This window comes from Spermophilus citellus (assembly GCF_964194105.1).
Source record: "Spermophilus citellus genome assembly, chromosome: 3".
Classification (NCBI taxonomy): Eukaryota; Metazoa; Chordata; class Mammalia; order Rodentia; family Sciuridae; genus Spermophilus; species Spermophilus citellus.
In genome coordinates this window covers 196,124,426-196,148,769 of record NC_138184.1, presented here as the reverse complement: position 1 = coordinate 196,148,769, position 24,344 = coordinate 196,124,426, and the positions used below count along the sequence as shown (strand labels likewise).

General features: G+C 35.5%; 1 protein-coding gene across 3 annotated transcripts in view; it reads left to right on the top strand.

Annotated features, from left to right (window-relative positions):
• Nucleotides 1-4,524: 4,524 nt before the first annotated feature.
• The window catches only part of GLCCI1 (glucocorticoid induced 1), an 85,334-nt gene continuing 65,514 nt past the window's right edge, over nucleotides 4,525-24,344 (top strand). For 2 of the 3 annotated variants that reach the window (XM_081286554.1, XM_081286553.1), the window contains exon 1: nucleotides 4,525-5,553. In XM_081286554.1, the coding sequence (XP_081142680.1) occupies nucleotides 5,112-5,553 (442 nt within the window). In that variant the 5' untranslated portion in view covers nucleotides 4,525-5,111. Of the gene's footprint in view, nucleotides 5,660-24,344 lie in introns of all 3 variants that reach the window. The other variant, XM_081286555.1, reaches the window with a different exon arrangement.

The following is a 24,344-nucleotide window of genomic DNA, read 5'->3' as shown; positions in this document are numbered from 1 at the left end:
GCTTTAGTATATTGTGACCACTATATTTGGGACTAGAACAAAAGGAATGTCATTTGGTCCCCAAGTCTTACCTATGAATGTACTGTTCTTATACAACACAGTCTTTCAGCTCAGTGGTGGTACTGATGCTAGTATCGCTATGTATCATTTCAGGGAATTTTTGATGCCACTGGCATCAAAGTTGGCAAGAAGAGTTGCTGTGGAGATAAAAGCTGGAAAACCAGTGGTTCCTTTTAATGCAGTGAGAACTGCATATTTACTTTTTTGATGACCTTACCAGTTAAAAATTGAATGTCTCTTATTTCTATTTTTTCTCCTGAACTTCCTTTAGAAACAAAGAAAGCTCTCCTTATAGAAATAACTTTTTCTACAGAATTAAATATCATTTATTTTTCAGTTCCTTTACACAGGCCTCTTGAGAATAGCTGTTTATAACAATGAAATAGAACTAACTACCTAATCAGCAGATGTCATTCCTTAACTGATCTTTCTCAACTGTACTTCCCTGCTGATTTCAGTTGTCATTTCTTTTTCCTGTAAATTTCAACTGCCTTTTCTGCATTACCAATTTCATTTCTAATTTTTAACCTCTGGTTAGTCTCCACGAACAACTAGGACTACTATTTTTTTGCTTTTCTATCTAAGGACCATAATATAACATATTCTTTATTTTTGAATGCAAATATCTGTGTGGTTTACAATAGCCACATAGAATATTTTTCTACTCTGTATCTGTGCTTTGCAGCAGAGATACACCTGTTCTTACTTTTTTTTTCTCCCTCAAATGAAAGGTTCCAGTTTTAGTTCACAAGACCAGCAGTAGCTAAAACTTGCCATTCTTTCAACACCATTGAACAAATATTTGTTATCTAGCATGTATTAAGCACTTTTATGAAGATTTAGAAGTTATAAAACTAATAAAAAGTCTTGCCTTCATGACTCTTGTTTCTAGACAGAACAAAAAATCATTTTATCCATCCATCTAGTTTAGATGGTAATAGGTGCTCTGGAAAAAAAAAAGAGTATAAGGGAAGCTTAGGGGGTACTTGCAGTTTTAAGAAGGATCTTCATGAAGGTGATGACATTTGAGTAAAGGCCTTGTGGAAATAAGGCAAGAACCTTTCAGGCAGAGGAAACACCTAGTACAAAGGCGCACGTAGGCTGTCACAAGCAGTAAGGAGTTTTACTTAAAGCATCTGTTAGGGACAAAAATACAGTCAAGGCTTTGTTGTTGCTATTAGGAATCCACCCACAAGATAATTTAATCGGCTTAAGATGAACATCAGTGCAGATCTGTTCAGTGCTCTCTCAGGGCCATGACCTCATTGCTAATACTGACAACCTAGACTACTTTTTTGATTCAGTTTGGCTTTTGATGCTGAATTAGTCCATTTTTTCTTGCTAAAATAAAATACCAAAGGCAGGCTATTTTATGAAGGAAAGAGGTTTATTTTGATTCATGGTTTTGGTGGTGCAAGTTCTATGGGTCTCTTTGAGTGATGTTGTTCTTGGTGGCAGTCCTTAGGTGACACAGAGCATCACATGGCAAGAGACAGGGAGCATGTGTGTAAGTATGTCTTGTCTTTCTCCTTATCAGCCTACCAGGATTCAATCATGGGGGCTCTACCCTAATGACTTTAATACTAATCACTTCCCAAATATCTCACCTCTAAACCCATAGTCAGATTAAGTTTCTGCCCTCTTAATATCTCAGAGTGGGGATAAAACTCAGCATGTATTCTGGGGCAAAAACCATGTTGAAAGTATAGCAGATGCTCAGCTGGAAAACAAGGACAAGGTAGGCTTGATTGATTCTTCATTTTGTTCTCTCACCACGTGGAACCGCATATTAATCATATGTAGTCAGTGACTCCAAGTATTAAATTAACCTCAAATATGGTCCATTACCATTTTTGAACTAAAAAGTAAGTATAACAGAATTCTACCTGAGATCAGCTAATGGTAGATTCTTGTCCCATAGACAGCCAAGGCATGAAGCTGCTGGGAACAGAGGTATTTCTTGTAGCATTCTGGAAAACACACTGTGCTTTCAATTTTATCTTCTTTTAGTTAGGGCAACATAGTAAAGGTGTCACAACCAACATTAAGTCCTATGTAGAATTTTCAGAGATTGTTACACTTAATGTTCAACAAACCTGTACTGGGCCTATTTATTCCAAAGCTAGCATAGTAGCTTAACAAAGATTCCAAGCCCAGCAATCCATACCTCATTTCAGGGGGTTCCATTTCTCTGAGGAGAACATTTTCTTAAAGCTCCTACATACCCTTGAAGACCACTAGAATCCTCAATAAGAATAAAGTAGTAAGAGCTCAACAAAAAGACATTTCAAAGCAGATATAGAGTTTATTTTAGTCCATCTTTGATTTGTTTGAATCCTGAATCCCCTGGGTATGAAGATCACTACTTATTTCATGGAATTAGTAGTTTTAAAGACAAACAAAATATCTTTAGCAAAGAGAAGGTGATTGAATTTCCAAATAAGTCATTACAAATAAGACTTAACAGGAACTGAAAATATTAGCATCATACTAATTCTCTCCATGATCACTTTAAGTTTGCTTTTAGATTTAAATTGGTTATGATAGATTTGAACAAACCAGAAAGCCTTAAAATATGGCCAGGTATCTTGTTTTAGATCCAAATCAAGTATTGATCACTGTGACTATGGTGTAGTACCAATTTAGAATTATTGTAATCTAATGTGTTCAGATTGTTCCATACTTAGACTTAGGAGTGGTCAGAGATGACATTTCTAAAATGAAACCATGCTGTAATCAAATCAACTTAGACATTTACCCACATTTTTAAACTTTACATATTTTTTATCTGTCAAATTTTGTTCTTGCTATTCTGAAAATGTCACCAGAAAGAAAAGCAATTTATTGTTCTTTTTACTCACAGAAAGAATTGATTTCTTAATTAAGAATCATCGATGTTTAAATTGAAAACTAATACAATAGATCAATTACATCAAATTTGAACAAGTAGAATCATTTGGAAAACAAAAAAGAACTGTCTTCACTTTTAATTTTTTTAACTAATGGGAACTTATCTCATAGATAATATTTGTGGACTACTACAAATACTCTATTGATCATGAGCTCACAGCTCTAAGCTATGAGGCACTAGAGCAGAGGGCTTACTCAGATTCTTGGGCCAGTCCTTCTGGTTTAGATTCTTAGCTCCTCCTTTACTAGCTTAGTAGTCTCAGTGTTAGCTTGTTTGTGCCTCAGCTGGCAACACAGTGGGTATTAATAGTAGATATATCTTGTGGCTTATATGAGGAATGAATGAGTTGACACATATAGGCACATTGTTAATGTTCAATAAATGTTAGCTATGCTTTTAATATGTGACAGAGTGAGGAACTATCACTAGCCTAATGGAATAAAGTGCTAGATACATTTCTTGTATTTTTATTGGATTTCATCAATTTTTTAAGTAAAAGCTAGTATGCTTTGTGGTATGAGCACACAAGGAAGCAGAGAGGGATGACTTCTCTAAGTGAAACTGACCCCTGCATATAGTGCCTGAAAACAGAGGAAGCTTGTCAGTATGAGCAGACACCAGAAGTAGACCAATCTGACATCCCACTTCTCCTTTTAACCTGGTGGAAATTAATGGATGGTATCAAATGTGGACTCTTACTTGTTCTTGATTACAGATTAAACCTTGTTTTACTGTAGGGGTAAATTCAGGGTTACGTTAGTTTTTAAAAATCTTTGTACGTCCTCAGTTTCATTGCAGAATAAAAAACAAATTTACCACAATGGACTGTTACGTTATGTCGGGTATTTATTCCTCTCAGGAGGCCATCTGCTTCGGGAAAGGCAGTAAGGTGCTCTCCATTAATATATCTGATGGTGCAATGACGTAAAACTTCTTGTTGACCTCTGCCATTCGGAGTTATTGTCTTGGAACATAGAATTTGATTATCTCTTTTCACTGAATAACTACAAATGTTAGGATAGGCTGTAAAAGTAAGTGCCCTTTGTTTAATTCAGGTTCCAGACATTTCTTCTAATCACATGAAGTTTTTTTGATTATAAGGCTACTAAGCCATGAAAGCTCAGATTACTGAAATTAGAGGGGAAGGAATGGATTCTTTTGGTTCTAACTCTAAACATCCCACCGGATGCAGGTGTACGTGCAAAGTAAGTTTGCCTTAAGAATCCTCTGTCTCCAGTTGTACAGACTGCCCAGGAGGGTGGAGCCCTTGCAACCTGCTTACCCCGGCATATGCGTGTCGGTGGGTGTCGGAGCACGCGCAGGGCACACATGGACCTACTTTCCTAGTCTTGCTCTCACCTCAAAGGCTGTCAACTCTAAGGTCCCTCCCCGCGCGCACGCCCCCTCCTCAGTCCTCCGCTCCTTCACGCCCCTCCCCCAAAGCGGGGTACATCAAGGTCATTGGCTAAAGTTCCTCTCACTCCTACTCCAGAACCAATCACTCGAGCTGGGGTGGAGAGCAGAGGAGCCAATGGGAGTGTTCCTTGCGGCAGCTGCCGGGTCCCGACCGCCGGGAGGCGGTGCCGGGGGCGGGGTGCGGGTGGAGGATTAGTTGCCATTCCCAGTGAGAAGCGGGTAGAGGCGGCGGCGACGGCGTTTGCGGTGGCGCGGGCTCCGCGGAGCGCAAGGCACCTTGAGGCCCTTTTCCCCTGCCCCCGTCCCTAGAAGCAGGAACCGCGGCCCTCCCTGCAGCTGCCGAGTTCTCCTGCGCGTGCAGTCCCCAAGGGCTGAGGAGAAGGCTGCGAGCGGCCCCGGGGCTGCGTGATCCGGGCGGGTGCCCTGTCAGCGCGATGCCCGGGGAGGTGGCGTCGTCTCTGGGCTCCTCGCGGCCCCGGCCGTGACCGCCACGCCGATCCCAGCCGGGCGGTTGGGGCCGTTGGACGTTTGTTTTCGCAGCCTTCCCCTCCCCCCTCGCTGAGGCGGCGGGGGTGCGCGTTGGGAAGGGGGAGCCCAGAGACTCCTCCCTCTCCTCAAACCCCCGCCCCTCCCCCTTACACACTCGCACGCACTATCGCGCCGGCTCCCACACGCTCGCGCGCCTCCGTGTCGGCCGGCGTCGTCCAGGGCCCGCGGAGCCACCATGTCCACTGCCTCCTCCTCCTCCTCCTCTAGTTCCTCTCAGACCCCTCATCCCCCGCCGCAGAGGATGCGGCGCAGCGCCGCAGGCTCCCCGCCGGCCGCCGCCGCCGGGAGCGGGAATGGTGCGGGCGGTGGCGTGGGCTGCGCTCCGGCTGCAGGAGCCGGTCGGTTGCTGCAGCCCATCCGCGCCACGGTGCCCTACCAGCTCCTGCGGGGCAGCCAGCACAGTCCCACTCGCCCGCCCGCCGCCGCCGCCTCGCTGGGCAGCCTCCCGGGGCCCGGCGCGGCCCGCGGCCCCAGCCCGCCCAGCCCGACGCCGCCGCCGGCCACAGCCCCTGCCGAGCAGGCGCCGCGGGCCAAGGGCCGCCCGAGACGGTCCCCTGAGAGCCACCGGAGGAGCAGCTCACCTGAGAGACGGAGCCCCGGCTCGCCGGTGTGCAGAGGTAGCGAGCCCAATCCTCCTGTCCTCCCGGGCTGCGTCTCCCCGATGGTGTCCTCCGTGGAAACTTCAGCCTCTCCGGGCTTCTCTTTGATAGTGCATTATTGAAGGTGTGAAAGTGGCTTTGGGAATCTCACCCCCCTGCGGTCGCTGCGGGGCTTGGAGGAGCGAACTGAAAAGCAACTTTTATTTGACCCTCATGTCGCCCCTCAGATTTTATCTTCCATCACTCGCCTGCGTCGAAAGGTTTTTCAGTTTAAGAGCTGATTAGTTCTCTCTCCCGTGTGTGTGCTGTTTGTAACCGGGTAAGGAAGAGCTGGGCGAAACACTTAAAACACGCACATAAACTCTCCAACTGCGGATAAGGTGCCTGGTAGTTGTAATCTCGGCAGTCTCTTTGTGCTTTCCTGTGAAGTTCCTAACGTGACTGTAACTACCAGGATATATGTGAGAGTGTGGGTTTGTGTGTGTAAAATGTGCCTGTAACTATCGGGACACACACACACACGCGTATATACATACATGTGTGTGTGTGTGTGTGTATACACACACACACACACATATGGATATGTATATATTTATTCCATTTCCGGAGAAGTAGTGGCGTTATAAGGCTGTGTAAAGAAGACAGTTTGGGCTGTGCAATTGTATAGGTTTTTTTTTTTTTTTTCTTTCCAATCTCTCTCCTCTACTTTATATAGTCATGCATCAGAGCACAACTGCCCCTTGAAACGGTTTATGCCAAACTCATAGTTTTCATGATAAATTTCTAAAAACCTGTTTGTGGAATGTGTTCACCTTTTCTGTTCATTTTTAAGTACACTTAACAGTTCAGTTGAGCTGTGTAAAGATCTCAAGTTTCTTTTTTGTTAGATGTCAGAGGTAATGATGAGCTAGTGGATGTTGTGGGCTTCCCATAATGTTTTCTGTTTTGGTTTTGTTTTGTTTATGTCTAGGGACAAAGTGCATGATCTAGTTGAGTCCTGGGGGAGAAAAAGATAAGCCAAAACAGGGACTTAAAGCCCATAAGGGAGAGTGAAGTAGCTAATATTATTAGACACCAGTTAAGGGCTACAGTTGCTGCTGCTGCTGCATTGTGGAGGGAAGGGATCATACTGAGTGGAAAAATCTCTGCTTGGAGGGGAAACACTGTCAAGTTCTGTTCGATGTTTATGTGGTATGTGGAATTTTTTAAATGGAGTTTTCTTGATGAAAGTGTTAGTGTTAGAAAAGCGATTTTGTTATGATAGATCAGTTTTAGTGTTTTTAGTTTTAATATTTCAGACCTGTATAATTTGCATGTTGCCAAGGCACTTGTTTTCAGACCACTTGATGGTGAGCCCCAGTGTAGGATGTAGTGCAATGGGATAAGTACATGAGCTCCAAGGAATACATCCTGTAATCTGTATGCACCAGGAGGAATTTGCTCCCCCACTCCTCCCCCAGGTCAAGCCAGCTGCTGCAGAAACTGACATCCTCTAGCAAATCCTGAATGAATGAATGAAAACAACGTGATCTCCCTAATAATGACCACAACTGAACACACATCTTTGGCTGTATTTTATAGAAAAGACCACTATTTTCCAACAGATTAATGCCATATGCAACTCCTTTGCACATTTTCTAGATCTGTATTAAATGAGAGGTAGTAGAAAGAAAGAAAAGAAGGCAGTTAAATAAATTTTTGCGTGATTTAGCTTTAACAATGCATAAGTTCAGTTTTGGGATTTTCTTTTAGGGACTAATGTAAAAAGCATAAAATAATGTTACAGATTGTGTACAGAGGATCTTGGGGTCAGAGTAAGAGAAGTTTTGTCAATTCCTGCAACATGGCCATCTAGTATCTCCTTTCCTTTTGTTGATAAACAGTAACATTACAACAGATAATAGTACAACTTGTTTTTCTGCATCCTTCAAAAGCCCTAATGGTTTAGGAAATTACATGCCCCATCATCAAGAAGTTTTAATGAAACTTGTGATCAAGCTTAAACTCTCCCCTTTGTTGTAGCATGGTACATCCAAGTTTAATGCAATTTTAATGCAAACATGATGAAAACACTTTTCTGAGTCTGGTTGGGCACTAGACAGATTTGCAGTGTCAAAGCTTGTGCTGGGAATTGAAAGGCTTTCTCTGCTAGAGATGTTTTTCTGCTGTTCTTAACACCAGGTGGTTTTGTCAGCTTCTTCCATTGAAGTGATTTTGAATGCAGGCTCCTGTGTCCCTAGTTCCTTGATTATATTACCTCTATGTTACTTCTCCACATCCTGCCTTGTTTCTACCTATGTTAAAACTACACAAGTATTCTATCCTATTTAGCCATTTAAAATCCATGCTATGAGTTGATATAATTTTCAACACTCATTTTCTTTTGAATTCTGCAAGATTCTGACTTCAGTAGATTTTAGCCTCTGCTGATCAGGGTTCTTGCCGCTGCCACTACTGCTGCAGACACTGACATCACTATACTGCATGAATGAAAAACAACAACGTGCTCCATTTCTTCCTCTCTCTCGACCCCCTTCCTTTTCTGTACATTTCAGAGTGTGTGTGTTTGATAGTAGTATTTCACTGTGCTTTGAAGCTACATTTAAAAATATTAAGTAAATGGTGGCTTAGGGGATATGTATTTCCTATAGAGGCATATTGTTTACAGAAACCTTCCAAGTGCTGTGGGCATTTGGATTAGAGACGACAACTGAGCTTTCATTATTTTGTGCATTTTATCTGGAGTGATGGTTATGGAAGAAAAATAGAGGCTTTACAGAGTTTTCTCTAATTCTTTTACCAAAAAGAAATTATGAAACAACATAATCTCTAATAAACACATTATGTCATTATTTTTCTCTTAAACATTTGTAGTATACCTATTTATAGGGTTAAGGCTAGACTGGTAGAGAATTGATATTCAGATTATTTCACAAAGCTGAGGAAAAGCTGACATCTATAAATAGGAGCAACGATAATATCATGTTAATTATAAAACCCAGCAAAAAGATTAATTTTCTTTAGTTACATGGCATAGTCCTAGATAGCTTAAATGGGTATCATAACAGAAGATGTATAAATTGGCAAAGATCTTGCTCTATCTAGAAGACATGGAGTTTTACAAATTGAAACTGTTTTGTTTATGCTCATGGATCATCCTCAATTTGTTTGTATTTTTTTCTTTCTTTTGTATTATTAAAACTACAAGGTTTGTTATTTATGTTCATTTCTGTACTTCTGCCATTAACAAAATGTCACCCTCCCCCTTGTTTGGTTCTAAAGGGTCTTGAAGTGGTGAATGACAAGCTGCTGAATGTGTCTTCAGACTCCCTGTGATGTGTTTGTAATAGATGTAAAATCATAAAGTATTATGCAAATAGTTATTTTTTGTAATGGTAATACATAAAGTCTACCTTTGAGATAAATAGAACAGCTCAAATGAGACTACAGCAGAATGTTAATGTTAAAATTAATGATCTTTAAAAGCATTAGTAACAACCAAAAGAAAATATAATAAAGTTGCCTCTTTCTGAAACCTCATTGAGCAAAACCCATGGATTTAAACACAGAAGAAATCCAATTTTACTGTGTGAGATAGTAAGTAGCAAGTAAGATCCTCTTGTGGTTTTTTAGTAAAGATCGAGTATTGGGATGAATTATAAATTCTGAAGTATGTAAAAACAGTTGCATCAAAGAACCTCAGATTGGAGAATATTGCATATTTCAGATGCATTGAATCTAGTAACAAAAATATGAAAAAACTTGAAACTTACATAGCTCCTCCTGTGAAAAATAGCATGTGTTGGTTTCTGATTTAACATATCAGATTTATTTTGACCTAATACTCTATAGAGTGAAATTTGATAGGAATTTTTCATAATACCTTGAAAACCTCATTGTTTATACATACAGAAATTATGATTTTATTTTAAAAGATAATGTAAAGCCAAGCCAGTATATAATGGTGACTGTGTGCCATGTATGTATGTCTTTGTGTTTTAATTAGTCCACTTTCAATTTTTTATTCTTTTCATTAAATCCCTCTTTTTCAGTCATTTTTATGCTGGGCTCAGTTGTGTAATGCAAACTTTTTTAGTAATTTTTTCCTCTCTTTTTAGAGATAGTCATATTCTCTTCTTGTAAAGTTTATTCTTAGACTGATATTCTTGGATATTAAAGTCTCTCCTCCCCCTTTTAAGATGAGGTTTTTAAATAGTATTTAAAGGAAAATTTTTCAAAGCTTTGCTGTATTAGAGTGGAAATATGTGTAAGTTTTAGCTTTTTCTAAAATAACAGATTTCAAATACTGATTTGGGGAAAGGTTTTCAGCCTCTGAGAACTATGCTAAATAGCAACAATAGTCATTATTTATGGATCTAATTCTTCCCATTACTTAATTCATGGTGCATAAAATTTCCAGATCAATAAGTGAATAGCCAAATAGACAAGTGAATTTATCAATATACTATGTTATGTTTAAATATTGTATTCCTCTATTACTCTAAGCATATTGAATACTGAATGTCTGTGGTGTATAAAAGCACCTTAATTTTTAACTAGATATAGGATTGTGTGTGTGTGTGGAACTGAAAATCATTTCATTAATTTCAGTACTTTTTACACAACATGCTTCACTCACTGTAGTGTACATTTCTGCAAAGACCTATTGCAAATTAGGATTTGTATACTGGAATAATGTTGAAGTATAATGATATCTTTGCAATTTTTATCTTATTTGTGATAATGTATACTTCATGTGAATAAGAAAACAAGGGAGTAATTGGTCCCTTTGCCATGAATAAAATGGAAATAAATGACAGTGTTCAACAGATAGGCAAGAGTTTTCCTTAAGTTTGAAATTTAAATCCTAAATGCCTATTTTACCAAACTGTTAGCATGGAGCTAATAATCTGCCTAAGAGTATATGCTAAAAACTTTATTTTTCTTAATTTTAGTTTGATCTTTTCTCCAGAACTTAGAATTCCCAGATACCACCCAAATAGGCTTTTCTACAGTACCTATCCTGAGTCTTGTTGTCTTTTGTTTTCAGTATATAATTTTGTGCTCTTACTAATAAATGTCTAAGAACAAATCATTGACACTCTTTTCTGTCCTGTACACTATTTAATTATTTTGACAAGAGGCTGACCTTATTTGTGTATTCTGATATCTAACTGGTTTGCCAAAAGCAAGCAGAAGAAAGAGAACACTACTCATCTATAGGTATAGAAAGTCTGGGGAACTGATGAAGTACCAGAAGCCACCTGTCTTTCCCATATTTACCCTTCTTCTGGATCCCTGAAAATGACTGTGACTTCACTCATCAATCATCCAGCTATTCTTTGTTTTGCAAAACAAAGTATAATGGATTATCAGTAATTTTGAAAAATCTAAGGATTTTACTTATGAACAAATTCTAGAAAAGTACTCTTCTAGTATTTCATTTTACAAGGAACAGACATGACAGATACCTTTAAGCACTGCTGTTTACTTCAAGGGAGTGTTGTTGAGGCAAATACCAGGAGGAGGCAAATTCATGAATACCTCAAGCACTTTCCCCTATCTTAAGCTGTCTTTGGTTGTAGGTAAGAAGCAAAAAAAAAAAAAAAAACAAAACTCAACCTCCCCCCCCCCAAAAAAAAAATTGAGTGCTAAATATATACCAAGCAGTGCATACTCTCATTCAGCAATAAAATAGATTTATAATTCAGATTCTGGATTCAGTGTTCATTCTATGAAACTGTACTATTGTACCTAACTAAAAAATTCTGGTGTTGATGATCAGCTGAGCTTTTAGACCTTAAAAAATGACAAATGGATGGACTTTCTTTTGTTTCCATGGCACTATTATGCTGCACTGGATATGCTGTGACATTTACAGAATGTCTAAAAATGTGAAATATTGTTTGGTGAATGTAAACTAGAATATGGAAGGATTGGCTATTTTTCTCATTTGTTTCTTACATAAAGAGAGAATGAGCATGTGTACATGCTTTTTCCTGAGGGCTCAATATGAACTTGATTGTGTCTGGCCCCCCTTATAGGTAACCAGAATCTGTGCTGTCTTTGAATATAGTGAGCAGAAGAACTTTTCTCTTTTAGTAATAAAAGTTGTATTTATGATAAACTCATGTCAGGAATCACTAAACATTACTAGTCACAAGTGATTATCTTTGTGCCCAGAGCTGAGTTGATTCAACCTTCCTAAGAACTGATGGTTACTTATGCATATTGTGGGTTTGAACTTTATACAACATAATGAAATGTCATCCAAGTGCACCTTAATAATGACTTGCCAAAAATAAGGATGAGTTAAAGCAATGAAGCCCGTGATTGTGTGGCAAGGTTAGTGTCCAGGATTGTCTGCCAAGGTATTAGAATTGTGAAGAAATCAACCAATCACCTAAATGTGTTTCATAACAAAATAGTAAAAACTGCTATAACTTGCTGCTGAATATTACTGAAAACTGAATACCTATTAACAGTAATAGTTCCTTATTTTTTCTAGTATGTCCATTAGAAAAGTCTTGTAAACAGTCCATTTGCTGATTTTGCCTTTTACATTATTGAAAAGTTATTGGTATGCTGCTGAAGAAAACAGTTGTGCTTTTCTTGAGCAGAATCAATAAGATATAAATGAACTCTTTGTGGTTTAATTAGCTTTATTAATATCTATTTTATACCTGATAAAATGAGTACTTTAGTAGTATTGAATATTGTATGACTGGTTATTGACTAACTAGAATTATACTATAACTGATTCTGAAATTTTATTTTGGGGATTATTCGTTTTTTCCAATGAAGGTAGAATGAAAAAAGTGACTACATTATTCCTTGATAATATGACTTGGCTTTTTTTTTCCTCTAGAATTAATGACCAAATCAAAGTCCAAAGTAATTATTTTCCAAATGGTTCCATGAAAGTGTCTTATACTGAAGATATACTGAAAAATACTAGATTTGGAGTTAAGAGACCTGGGTTCTACTTTCAGTTTTAACCTTTGACTTTGAACAAGTCACTGACTCTTTGCATATTATTTTATCTTTTAAATAAAGTTAGGTGGGTAGGAATAGTTCAGATTTGGGCTGGGTAAGGAAAAGATTCTTAGTGAAAGGAAAAGAAATTTTATTATACTTGATGATTCTTAATAAAATTAGTTATTGAACTTTTATGTCATTTACTAACCTTCATTAGAACTCACCATAGGGTTGCTTTTATTAACCTCTTCATAGAGGAAGAAATAAGGTCCTTAAAGTTCAGTAATCTTGGCTTAAAGACAGGCAGTATACACAGAGGGTACAGAGTGCCTTGTGAATGCTAAGGCCTGACTTCCAGATAGCTGAAGTTTTCTTTTGGAATCTATTTAGTTATGGGGCAGGAAAGCATACACAGTGGGTAACTTCACTGCCTTTTCATTGAAGACATAGGCTAAAAATAGCTTTGGAGACTTGGGTGAAGAAAGCTAAATAGAACTATACTTTAGGGACCATGGAATTAAAATAGCTGTGTGTGTCTCCAGTAATTGAGGCCCCAGGTATGCATATAAGAATGGCATAGCATATGAAACTTTACTGTGTCATTATTAGACATTCTTCCCTTTGTCCTTAAAGGACATACCACCTTATTAACTTATCAGTTTATCATTAATTAAAAAACTAAAAAATTTATTTCGTATAACCCTAAAATTTGTGTGGAGTTTGTAAACCTTGAAAAAAGATCTGCCTATTTATAATAAAGTATCATAAGTTTCCATTCACCTCCAGGAATATGATTATTTTTCTCATCCATTGATATTTATTTATTTATTTATTTATTGAGATGGGAGTCTCATGATGTTGTCCAGGCTGGTCTAAAACTCCTGTACCGAAATGATTTTTTTCACCTCAGCCTCCTGAGTTCTGGGACTTACAGATGTGTGCCACCTTACCTGGCTCACCCTTAATATTTCAGTGATATTTAAAACAGTATCTTTTATATAACACTGCCATAGCAAAGTAAGGCATACTACCTTAAAAACAGTTTGATTTATGTCTAATTAACTCTTTTCTAGGTTTGCTGATATAATATAGAAAATAAATTTTAATCTCAATTTTTTTCATAAAAATATTTGGGCATTTTTTGTGAGTGTTGTTTGTGCTTACTATTAAGCTAGTCTGAATGTGGAAATGAGACCCTTCATAAATAACATTAGAAACTGTATTTTTATTAAGAAATTTAAAATCATTTTATTTAGAGTCTATGTGGTAGTTAAAGTTTCTCATGACATTTCTTCTATAATTATTTTTACTTGTTAAATATATTGGTCTGTTTACAAGTTGAATTGGTTAAGTAATATTGGTATCTTAGAAGATAATAAAAACTAGTAGAAGTTAGTTTTTGCTCAGGATTGCATCAGGTCTAGCCACACAAATTATTTTATTCTCATGTAAACCTGTGAAATGAGCCTTACATGAAGATACAAAAAGACGGTACAAAAAGATCATAATATGGGCTTGTTTACATATTTGCTGGTGGTATATAAACAAAATATATTCATAGTATCTTTTAAAGTTATGTGACAACATTGTTTCTTCTAAAGTAATTTTGGGTTATTTGATAGTTTCACCCCTAGAAAGTATCAACTATACTTTTCCTGCTTCTAGTCAGATCCTTTAAGGGTCTAGTACTTACTAAATGGCGCCAGCAAATATTAATAAACACAGTTTATTATAGTATTGTGAAATTGGGGATTTAAACTGAGAAATTAGAATTTTGAAAAAAACCCTAAATATTCTGCAACATTTTGATCGGATAGCTTATTAAAAAAACTTATTTTGAAATTGTTTTAATACTTTTTATGCCAGAAACAACCCATTATTAAAAACACCTTATTCGATTGACCACATTTGCTTACTTTTTATCTTTTTGGATAACATATATCCATATGCTATGTTCAAGTAAGCCTTTTTTTAGTATAGCTTAAATTCCAGTGATAACTTCAGTCAAGTAATGTTTCCGCCAGGTATTGTACTTGTTGACAATACCCTGGTTAGTAAAGCAAAGGGATTTTCTACCTCTCTAATATTTATTAAACCCCTACCACATGCCGTTTGACTTTTAAAACATACTTTGTGCAAGTGGTGTGCTCACATTTGTATTTCTAAGCAAGGTTAATCATTAAAATTCTGTCTTAGTTTGATTCAGTATTCAGAATCATTTGTGAATTATTATGGTTTTATGCTTACCTCTCTGAGTTAACTTGAGCTTTTTGGTTTTCTATTTTAAAGTTGCCACCCTGTGTGTGTGTGTGTGTGTGTGTGTGTGTGTGTGTGTGTGTATTTTTTTTTCTTTTATTAAATCTTAGAATAGCTTCATTCTATGTCTTCTATATTACATGTAGAATATTTTTGTATATATTCTGTTGTGTTTGGCTTAGGATGATGTCACTGACCCTTCTGTCTCTGAACATATATACATATCCACTGCTACAGAAGTCTGAACTGTATTGTCCAATGTGGTTTCTTATGTAGTAATATTGCATGGTAAAATTAGTGATGTCCTGAGAGGCTGTTGAAATGTGTAGGGCTTGGCTCTGGCTGAATATCTGTTATCACTACGTTAGAATGGAAAGTAGTAAGCATATCATGTGTTATATTACCATTTACTTGATAGCTTAGCATAGTGACTTATTTTACCTTATTATAATCAGAGTTTACCTATTTTTATTTTCGTCCACTTTTAGTTTTTAAAGAAATACTAGTATTATAACATTTAGCATTACTATTTGATTTAATCTTTTGGACAGTGCCATATTTTATTTTGTACTATGCCAAGTGATCAAAAAATTAACATCTTTGTGCCAATATTTCTATTTAAAGGAAGAAATGTTACACTTAAATCTTATGATAAAAGAAGTAGATATTAGATGAATCATATTTTGTGTGTCTTTTTTCTTTTTTTTTTTAATGTTGCACTTGGAACATGGAAAATAAGTTTCTGGCCCTTGAATGTAACTATATAAGAAGTCATTTTAAATTGTACATAGGAATTTTAGGCAATAGGAACAAGTAGGAAAAGTAATGATATAAATTATTATTGTTTTATTCATTTAAAAATATTATTCACTTCTTAAAATTCCTCAAAATGTTTGAGAAAGTAATATTATAGTACAGTCATGGAATCTTTAAATATTTGACCCACTGTATTATTCTGTAGTTAATACAACTGTTTGAAAGGCCTTGGAAGTTTAGTTATGACTTTCATTTACGTTAAACTCATCTATTGTTTTTATAATTCTGTTCAAGATAATTTGGGTAGATGTGTCCGCTTCATCTAATGACACATGTCATTTTTAGCATTTAGCATCTGTCATACAGTTTCTAGTACTTATATTATCCTGCAGTAAATATTTGTTTAAATCCTTACATAGGGTTTATATAGCGGTTTCTCCTTGAGATTTATATGTACATTGTGGGGGGTGGGAATTTAGGTATTTACACTTGTGTGTAAATACACTCACACACACACATACATGGAAAGAGCACAAGTTTGTACATACTGTATTTAAATCACTCAACAGTGATTGTTAGGTCATGCTGTCCTATAAATATGTGACAGAGGTTGAAATTAATGGATTATACTTATATCACCCATTTTCTAGAATGCTTAGTCATTTATGTAACTAATGGCTTTTATCTTTGTTTAGGGCCTGTCTTTCAGTGTTAGTGTACAAGCTTCTAAAAGCACCAATTTAGACCTTTGTATAGTACAGGTTCTTTTGCTGATGGAGATGGACTGGGACAAAGATAAATTATGTCGAATAGTCCACTTTTTAAAGATGGAAGATAGATTTCTGCACAAAGAGTGTATAAGTTACATTTAGAATTCTGTCAAGTGAATTTTGGCCTGGTGAAGCTCCATGGAATCAGCTTCTTAATATAATTAGAGTAACTCAAATCATTCCCAAAATTTGATGGGCTTTTGAATTTAGATGTTTTTATAGTTTCTCCTAAAGGTCATGATTATATTATACTAAGCTTGTAAAGAGAATGTGAATTACATATTCCCTTTGTACCTTATTATAATGTAAAATTTAAACTGTAATGCAAATTTTAGGGTGACTATTTGCTTTACAGAATGTCTATCTTTGGTACAAATAAAATAATTCAATTTCCCAGAATGTTATTTACCAAAACTTATTAGGAAGTCAGTTATTCAAGGTTAAAGTTCAGTCATCTCAAGTGGTAAAAACATTACTGAATATTGTAATTTGTCATTGCTGAATAAAATGTTCTGACGTTTAGCAAATTAACAGTATCCTAAGAAGGTGTTAGAACTGAGCATAAATAAATGTTTTCCATTTCCTTTCTATGAGTTTTAGAATTCTAAACAAATTTGGAATTCAAATAACTTTTAAAAGGAAAAGGACTCATGTACTTAAAGATTTTATATCTCTGAAAAAAATATGTGATTATATTATACTAATATAGTATATTATATTTATGTTAGATAAATATTCTGAGGCCTTTTCTGGAATATTTGTCCTTATTGAAAAAAAGAAGAAGAAGAAAAGGCATTGGTTGAGTTATAACTTTCTAGCAAACTGTTCCTAACCAGCTTTACAGAAGTATTCCTACCTTATGAAAAACTTTCACAAAACCCTGTACTCTTATGAAAATGTCAGGAAGACAAAGCAATAAGTAAGCATAATTAAACTCGATATAGTATTAATGCTGTGGATTGTGCTTTTATTTACAATTATATATTCCTAAGGCTGACTTTAACATATGAAGTTCCTGTATATCAATACACCTATAAGGCCAATTGATGTGTGTACTCCTATAGGTTCACTTTGTGTGTATGTGAGACAAAGAGAACTGAAGTTCACATTCCTTTCTCTGAAAACATGAATCACTGGCTCCTGATACTTTGTCTATAGAGGGTAGTAGTTCATGGAAATCTTTTTGTAATGCTTTTAAATAATTTTAATATACTGAGTGGTACTTAGGGATTTTGCTCACCTTATATAAGATAAAACCAATTGAATTCCAATTAGACACAGTTTTGAAGGACTTCTTGTGATTATGGGAAAAATTACTGTTTATAGTATTACAGTTATATTTCCTTCATGGAAGCATGTTGAATGCCAGATTCCTTGACAGAACCCTTTACTTAAAGGATATTTGGTAAGAAATAAGTTTGTTATGTGGTTTGGGGAAAAAAATCAAGTCAGTTTAAATTTAAATATAAATTCCCTTTTTGGAATCATCTAACAGAGTTTGATATGATGGTCTAGTTACCTATAGTTTAAACTTCTTAACAGATATGTAATTTTCTCAGTTGGGATTGACTTTGTAATTTTTAAGCACAATATTATGCTCAAAGTTAGAATTGAAACAAGCATTGAAAAGTGTAGTCACTGTATTTCTTCTGACCATGTTTATTCTCATAATTTTTACAACAAATTAAAACAAACATCCTTATATTCTATAAACTTACAGGTCTAAATATTTTAAAATATCATAATAAATGACTTTGGATGTTTTATTTGTGCTTTTTATCTTGTTGGACCTGTGTTTCACAAAGAAGAATATATCATACTTCCTTAGTATGGGAATTCATGTTGAGCTTATATGGTTTGAAAAAGTGGCCTACTGTATTTTTCTGTGCTGAGAGAAGAAAAAAAAATAACTTATTAACAAATATTTTCTGTATAAGTTTAAACTAGGATTCAGTATGAAAATGATTTCTTTAGTTTATTGCTGCTATGGACACCACCTTGGTTATAAGTTATCAGACTCAGAGCATCATTGTATTGAGTGAGTTCTTATTTCCTGCCACCATAATCCTTATTTTCTCTCTCCTTTCTCCCCCCCCCCCTTTTTTTTTCATTTGACAAGTCATGGTATCTTCTCCTATCTATTTAGAATTATCTCCTGAATCTGGCTCATCTCTTCCATGTTCTAATTATCACTTATTTCTTGGACTGTTGGAATTGATTCTTTTTCCATGCCATTAGTCTCCCATCTTTAATTTAGCCATTTTATTGCTACAAGTATTCTTTCTTTAGGAAAGAAAAAAACCTGATTTTGATGAAAAATTTCTGTTGGTTCTTGAGCAATAAGGGGTAAATTCCAACATTTTTAGCTTGACATAAAAGACTTAGGTTAATATCCTCCAGTGGGTATCGTGTCTTCTTCCAAACTGAACATACTTTTTGTTAAAGGTACTATTGACTTTTTTTAGCTCTGTGCTTTGAATACATGTTCCCTATGAGGGATATCTGTCTTTCCAGTATGTAGGCTTCTTTGCCTAAAAATCCCACAGTTGCTCTTTGCATACAGCTTTCATTTATCATCCTTCTTTGTGAAAAACGTTCCAGGTATAGATAGTTGTTACTTCCTCTGAATATTCCAAGTATTATATTTACCTCTTTATATTGTATAGCTATTTAAGGTACTTAAACTAAAATGTCAGCCTCTCAAGGGTAGAAATTCTGGTATAAGGATCTCACTGCCTGCCAAATATATTTCTCTACCTGAATGTTTTGATTACATTTTATCACTCTGCCTGAAATTTTACTAATTAAAGATTCTTTCAAGTTGACAATTATTATTTTTTAAGTACAGTTCTCTCTGAAAGGATACCCTTGAGACTATCTTCAAATGAATTAGTTCAGTTAGATTATTTTTCTTGTGATATTTAGCTGAGAATAATACACAGAGAATAAGAGTTTTCTTGAAAGAGGGAGGAAATGGTATAAATCCTTTACCTGAGAAAAAGTGCTAGTTTTCAATAAAATTGAATGATGTGAGAATGCAGTACCTAATCTCCTAATGCTTCCTAATTCTAAAGCCTGAACTAACACTGAAATCTGTCAGTATGCAGGAGATACTCCATTAAGTTTGATTGTGTGATCTTGGTGGAATGCATTTATTTGGATATAATTGGTTATCACCAAGTAAAGATTTTATAACTACTTACTGATTAAAATTTTAAAAATCATCTTCAAAGTAGTTGAAGATGTTTTAAGCAATAGCAGCCCTGTGCAAATAAGACCATGTGTACTTGGCAAGGACAAGAAATTTAGTGTCTTTGCTAAGTAGTCATGTTATTTTATATAAACATATTAATTGGGCACATGCTGTATGGAGAGTTCTGTATCACATGAACCTGCTCTAATTACCTGTTTGTGAAATATTTGAGCATAGAAACATGATTCTTTATATAAATGAGGACAATAGAATGAATTCAAATTTTTTTTCACAGTGATTATATGACCTCATAAAGATTGTTAAAGTGAAATATAGAGCTATTCTATTTGCAGCTCTTCCAGGAAATCTGCTTTTTAATAAAGAGGTCCAGAATATATACCTGGCAATTTTTAGTTTTGAATATTTACTGTATAAGGGCCACGGAGAGACTCAGTATGTAGTATCTATAAATTCAAGTTTATTGAGTAGATGTTTTACGTGTTATAGAAAAAACCTTGCTTTTGTTATAGACAAAAACCTTGCTTTTAAGGAGTCCTTCTTCTGGTAGCTAAGTCTTGCATTAATCATTAAATGAATAGTAAATGGATTTTTATTGGAAAATTTTTCTTTCCTATCATTCTTAAGTGAAACTAGAATAGTTAAATTATAGGTGGAAGGTGAGGCAGATAGAAGTGAATGATGGGACATTTCCATGAAAAATAAGTGAACTGCATTATTTATAATGCTCTGAACACATTGTTCAGTTCTTGTCCTATCTCAAACTACATAAAAAGAATTAAAAAATTAATTGGAGGTGAAGAGGTAGAGAAAGGGAAAAAATCAATTTGAGCCATCTTTTTTGTATAATTGGGTTGGTGTGGTTTCATTTTCCTCTCACATTGAAATAAGCCTGTAGTACATCTGGAGGTGATAGTGGTTTTTATTTTCAGTGTCCTAGCTCTTCTTAAATTATACACAGAACTGTAATCTGAGATTAATTCACTCATTTTGGGGGGCATTGAAGTTGAACAATGCTCTTTTATTATTTAAGGAAAATATTAAATAAAAATTAACTTAGTTATTAAAGGTGAACCCTGGGACTTTGTATCTTTAGTTCATTTTTGTCTCTTTGACAGTGTCATTTTGATTGATGTACTGCTCAATCAATAACTGTTCTTAACTAAGATTTTTATTTGGGGGTGGGGGTACTCGGGCTCTCGACCACTGAACCACATCCCCAGCCCTGTTTTATATTTTATTTAGAGACAGGTTCTCCCTGTGTTGATTAGTCCCTTTGCTTTTGCTGAGGCTGGCTTTGAACTCAAAATCCTCCTATCTCAGCTTCCTTAACTATTGGGATTACAGGCATGTGCCACCGCGCCTAGCTTGACTAAGATTTTAATGGCCAGTTTTGTGGCAACTAAGGGAATAAAGTATGGTTGCATTCTAAGATATTTCATGACACTTTCCCCCTGCAATTTATCATGCCATTAGTAGTCTTTCTTTCTTTCTTCTTAAGTTGCTCTCAGTTCTTGGAATTGCTTCCTGGCAGTCTTATGTACAATATTTGTAGAATTGTTGGGATGGAAGGTGTTCTGTCTGTGTATGCAAACACTGACTGGTGTTTTACCATGTTCTGTTTTACTCCCTGGTCTCTACAAAGGTGTCATTTGTATAAGACATTTTCCTTCAGGATGTTTCCTGCAGATTTTGGCCATTCAAACTTTAATGAAGCATTCAGTTTCGGGTAAACTACTGCTTCACAACTACATGTTTGATTCTTTAGTGTCAATATTTATGAAAGTAAATGCTAGAATAAACATCTGTTCTCTTATTTTTGAAACCTTCATTCTGTTCAGCCTGTTTATTCTGGGTTTACTCTAGAAAGGTGGTGTTAGTTGTGTATTTCCTAGTCAACAACATATTTACCTTTGCTGCATCTCAGGATAGAGTTTTTAGGGAAGTACAGCTTGTAAGCTAGATTTAATTTACTAGATTATTTTTCATGAAGCATATGAGTGGATCCAGACAGATTTCTGTACAGAATTTTATCATTTTACTCTAACTAGTAGATTAGCTTAACTGGCTATCATATCTTACTGAGTTAAGCAGTTACTCTTTTCCTAAGCCTTTCTCCTACTCTCTTGTACATTTAACTATGGATTTAACTTTTCCCCATATTACTAGGCTGTTCTGAGCTAATCTATAGTTATTATTATATAAGCAAAGTTCTTAAATTCTTGAATGTTTTTATTTACAAATTATTATTTTAAAATAAATTTATAATTCCATAAATTTTCAGTTATCATGAGAAGAGTATTCATTGTCTAGAGACTGATGTGCTTCTCTGTCATATTAAGTCATTTTTTATTCAAATAGAAGATAAGAAAGCTGATAATTTTCTATGAAGAATGTCACTTTTCATTTTGTTTTTCAGTCACAGAAACTGTAGTCATACAAATACCTAAATATCTCATTTTGCATGTCATAATTTGATTATCCTTTTGTAGCGATTCCATAATAGTCACAATCAGTTCTTTTAACCTTGAAAATAATTTAGGAACTCTTTTGTTCTTTACTAACATGTCTAATTGATGGTAGGTGGTGGGGTAAGAACCTGGTTATTCTCTCTGTTTTTTCAGAGGTGCTTTTAGGTGACCCCATTGCAAAGAAAAAGTCATCCTCAGTGCTTCTTTCCATGTTCTCTTTTTCTAATTGGCACTCTCTTCTAGCTCTTTAGTCTGCATTCCCACCATTTTCCATGATAAACGCTTTTCCCATAAAAAGGATCCTGTTAGTTCCTTCCAGGTTCTTGCTATAGGTTTCCATAGGATGCACTTTGGGCTTTGCTCTGTGATTATCAGCTTTGGAGTGAGAGAAAAGCAAGAATTCTATTAAGGTCATGAATGTAGATGCTTCAGTTTTAGTTTCTCCTATACATTGGTCAGGAGCTGATGTTTTTAATTATGTTATCTAGGAAAAAATATATCTCTAATAAGACTAGCCAACACAATGAAAATTTATTGAATATGAAAATTACTTGTAGAGATACATACACAGAGATTGATTGGTTCTTGAAGAAATCTGATATGTCACATTTAGTTTTCAGATATTCTGGAAATCCATAGTCTTAAATTCAGATGTGCTGAGAGAAACTAATTCAGTGTTTTTCTGTCCTTTTTTTTTTTTTTTCAGTTTACTATTTGCCTTAGAGTTATTAAGCATGCTACTGCTCTCTTCTCCATCCACAGGTACCACCAATCCTTATGTTATTTTTTTTTCAAAGCTTTTTGTTGAAATATCTTCCTTGATAGATTCCTCAGGAAATACTAATAGGAACAGTATTACTGAGTTCATGCTAGTTTGTGTAGCAAGAACTCTAATAGTTTTTATCTATGGTCTTATTCTTCAGGGTCACTGAAGCCTTATGAAAATATGCTTGATGTGGGTTTCTCTGTATCATTTTCACTAGATATGTATTTTCTTTCAATATATGGTTTTAAGTTATCTTTTAAGACAATTTGTTATAGTTTCTTTTTGTTTGTTGCTTTGGTCATCTTATTTAGGGACTCCTATTATATATATATTGGACCTTCTATGTTACATATCAATTTTTTTGAGGTCTTTTTACCACTTTGTTGTTGTTATTTTCTTTTAATTCTAACATTTGTTGTCCTTTCCATTTTCTAATTCTATTAAGGTATTATCCACTATGTTTATTGATTCTTGTTTTTCTTGTAGTCTTCATTCCTGAAATGTTTTTTATTTCTAAATCTTAGTTGTAAGATATCTCCCTTGCCTCCAAACATATCATTTCTGAGTTTTTCTAGTTTTGAGGTTTTTCATTATTTCTCTCTTTAATAAAAAATGGTATTTAGCAGCCAGGTATGGTGGTGCATGCCATACTCAGGAGGTTGAGTCAGGAGAATCACAAGTTCAGAGCCAGCCACAGCAATTTAGTGAGGCCCTAAGCCACTTACTAAGATTCTTGCCTAAAAATAAAGAGGGCTGGGGATGTGGCTCAGTGGTTAAGTACCCCTGAGTTTAATCCCTTGCTCCAAATAATAATAATAATAATGATAATAATAATAATAATAATAATAATAATAAAATAAAACTTTTTAGCTTGTTTTGAAATATTAGGTTACAGTCTTCATTTTAAATGAACACTTCTTTCTGGCATGATTTCATAATTTACGGGACATTTATTTTTATTATTATTTTTTAAATTTCTTCTGCTCTTTTATTCTTTTAGTCCCCTACAATATAATTTTATGTGGGACTGATCTGCTGTTCTTCTCTGTTGCTCATATTTTAGATGAAATTAATTGCATTTTTAAGAAGAGGGGGATCATTTAGCATAGTCTCTGTTGCTTTTGTAAAGTACTTAATTTTTTTTTTTTTGCTTCTGCAGGCATCCTCCTCGACTCCCTTTCTCAACATTTTTGTTCAGTGTTCTCTTTCCTTTGCTTCTGTTATCTTTGTTCTACTCAATTTGGATTCAACTTCATAATTTCTCCTCTTTTGGACTCTTTTATGTTGGAGGTACCTCTGCGTGTTAAGATTTGAGAGTATCTGAGACTATTGAGTTGGGGTACTGTTGCTTTCACATGCAAATTGGATTCTGTAGAACCTGCTGGTACTTTTCTTTCATACATTCACACTGACCCTTTACCTATTAGGGATTTTTGTTCTGTTGTTCAGAGATTCATCAGAAGACTGAATGCTTTCTTTCCTTTTGCTCTCAATACAGATGGTGATATTACAATGGTCCAATAATTTTTGATCCTTTGTCTTGACTTGCTTATTAGTCTTTTGTTGGTCTGTTTTGTGACACTGTTAAGTTGTATTGCCCA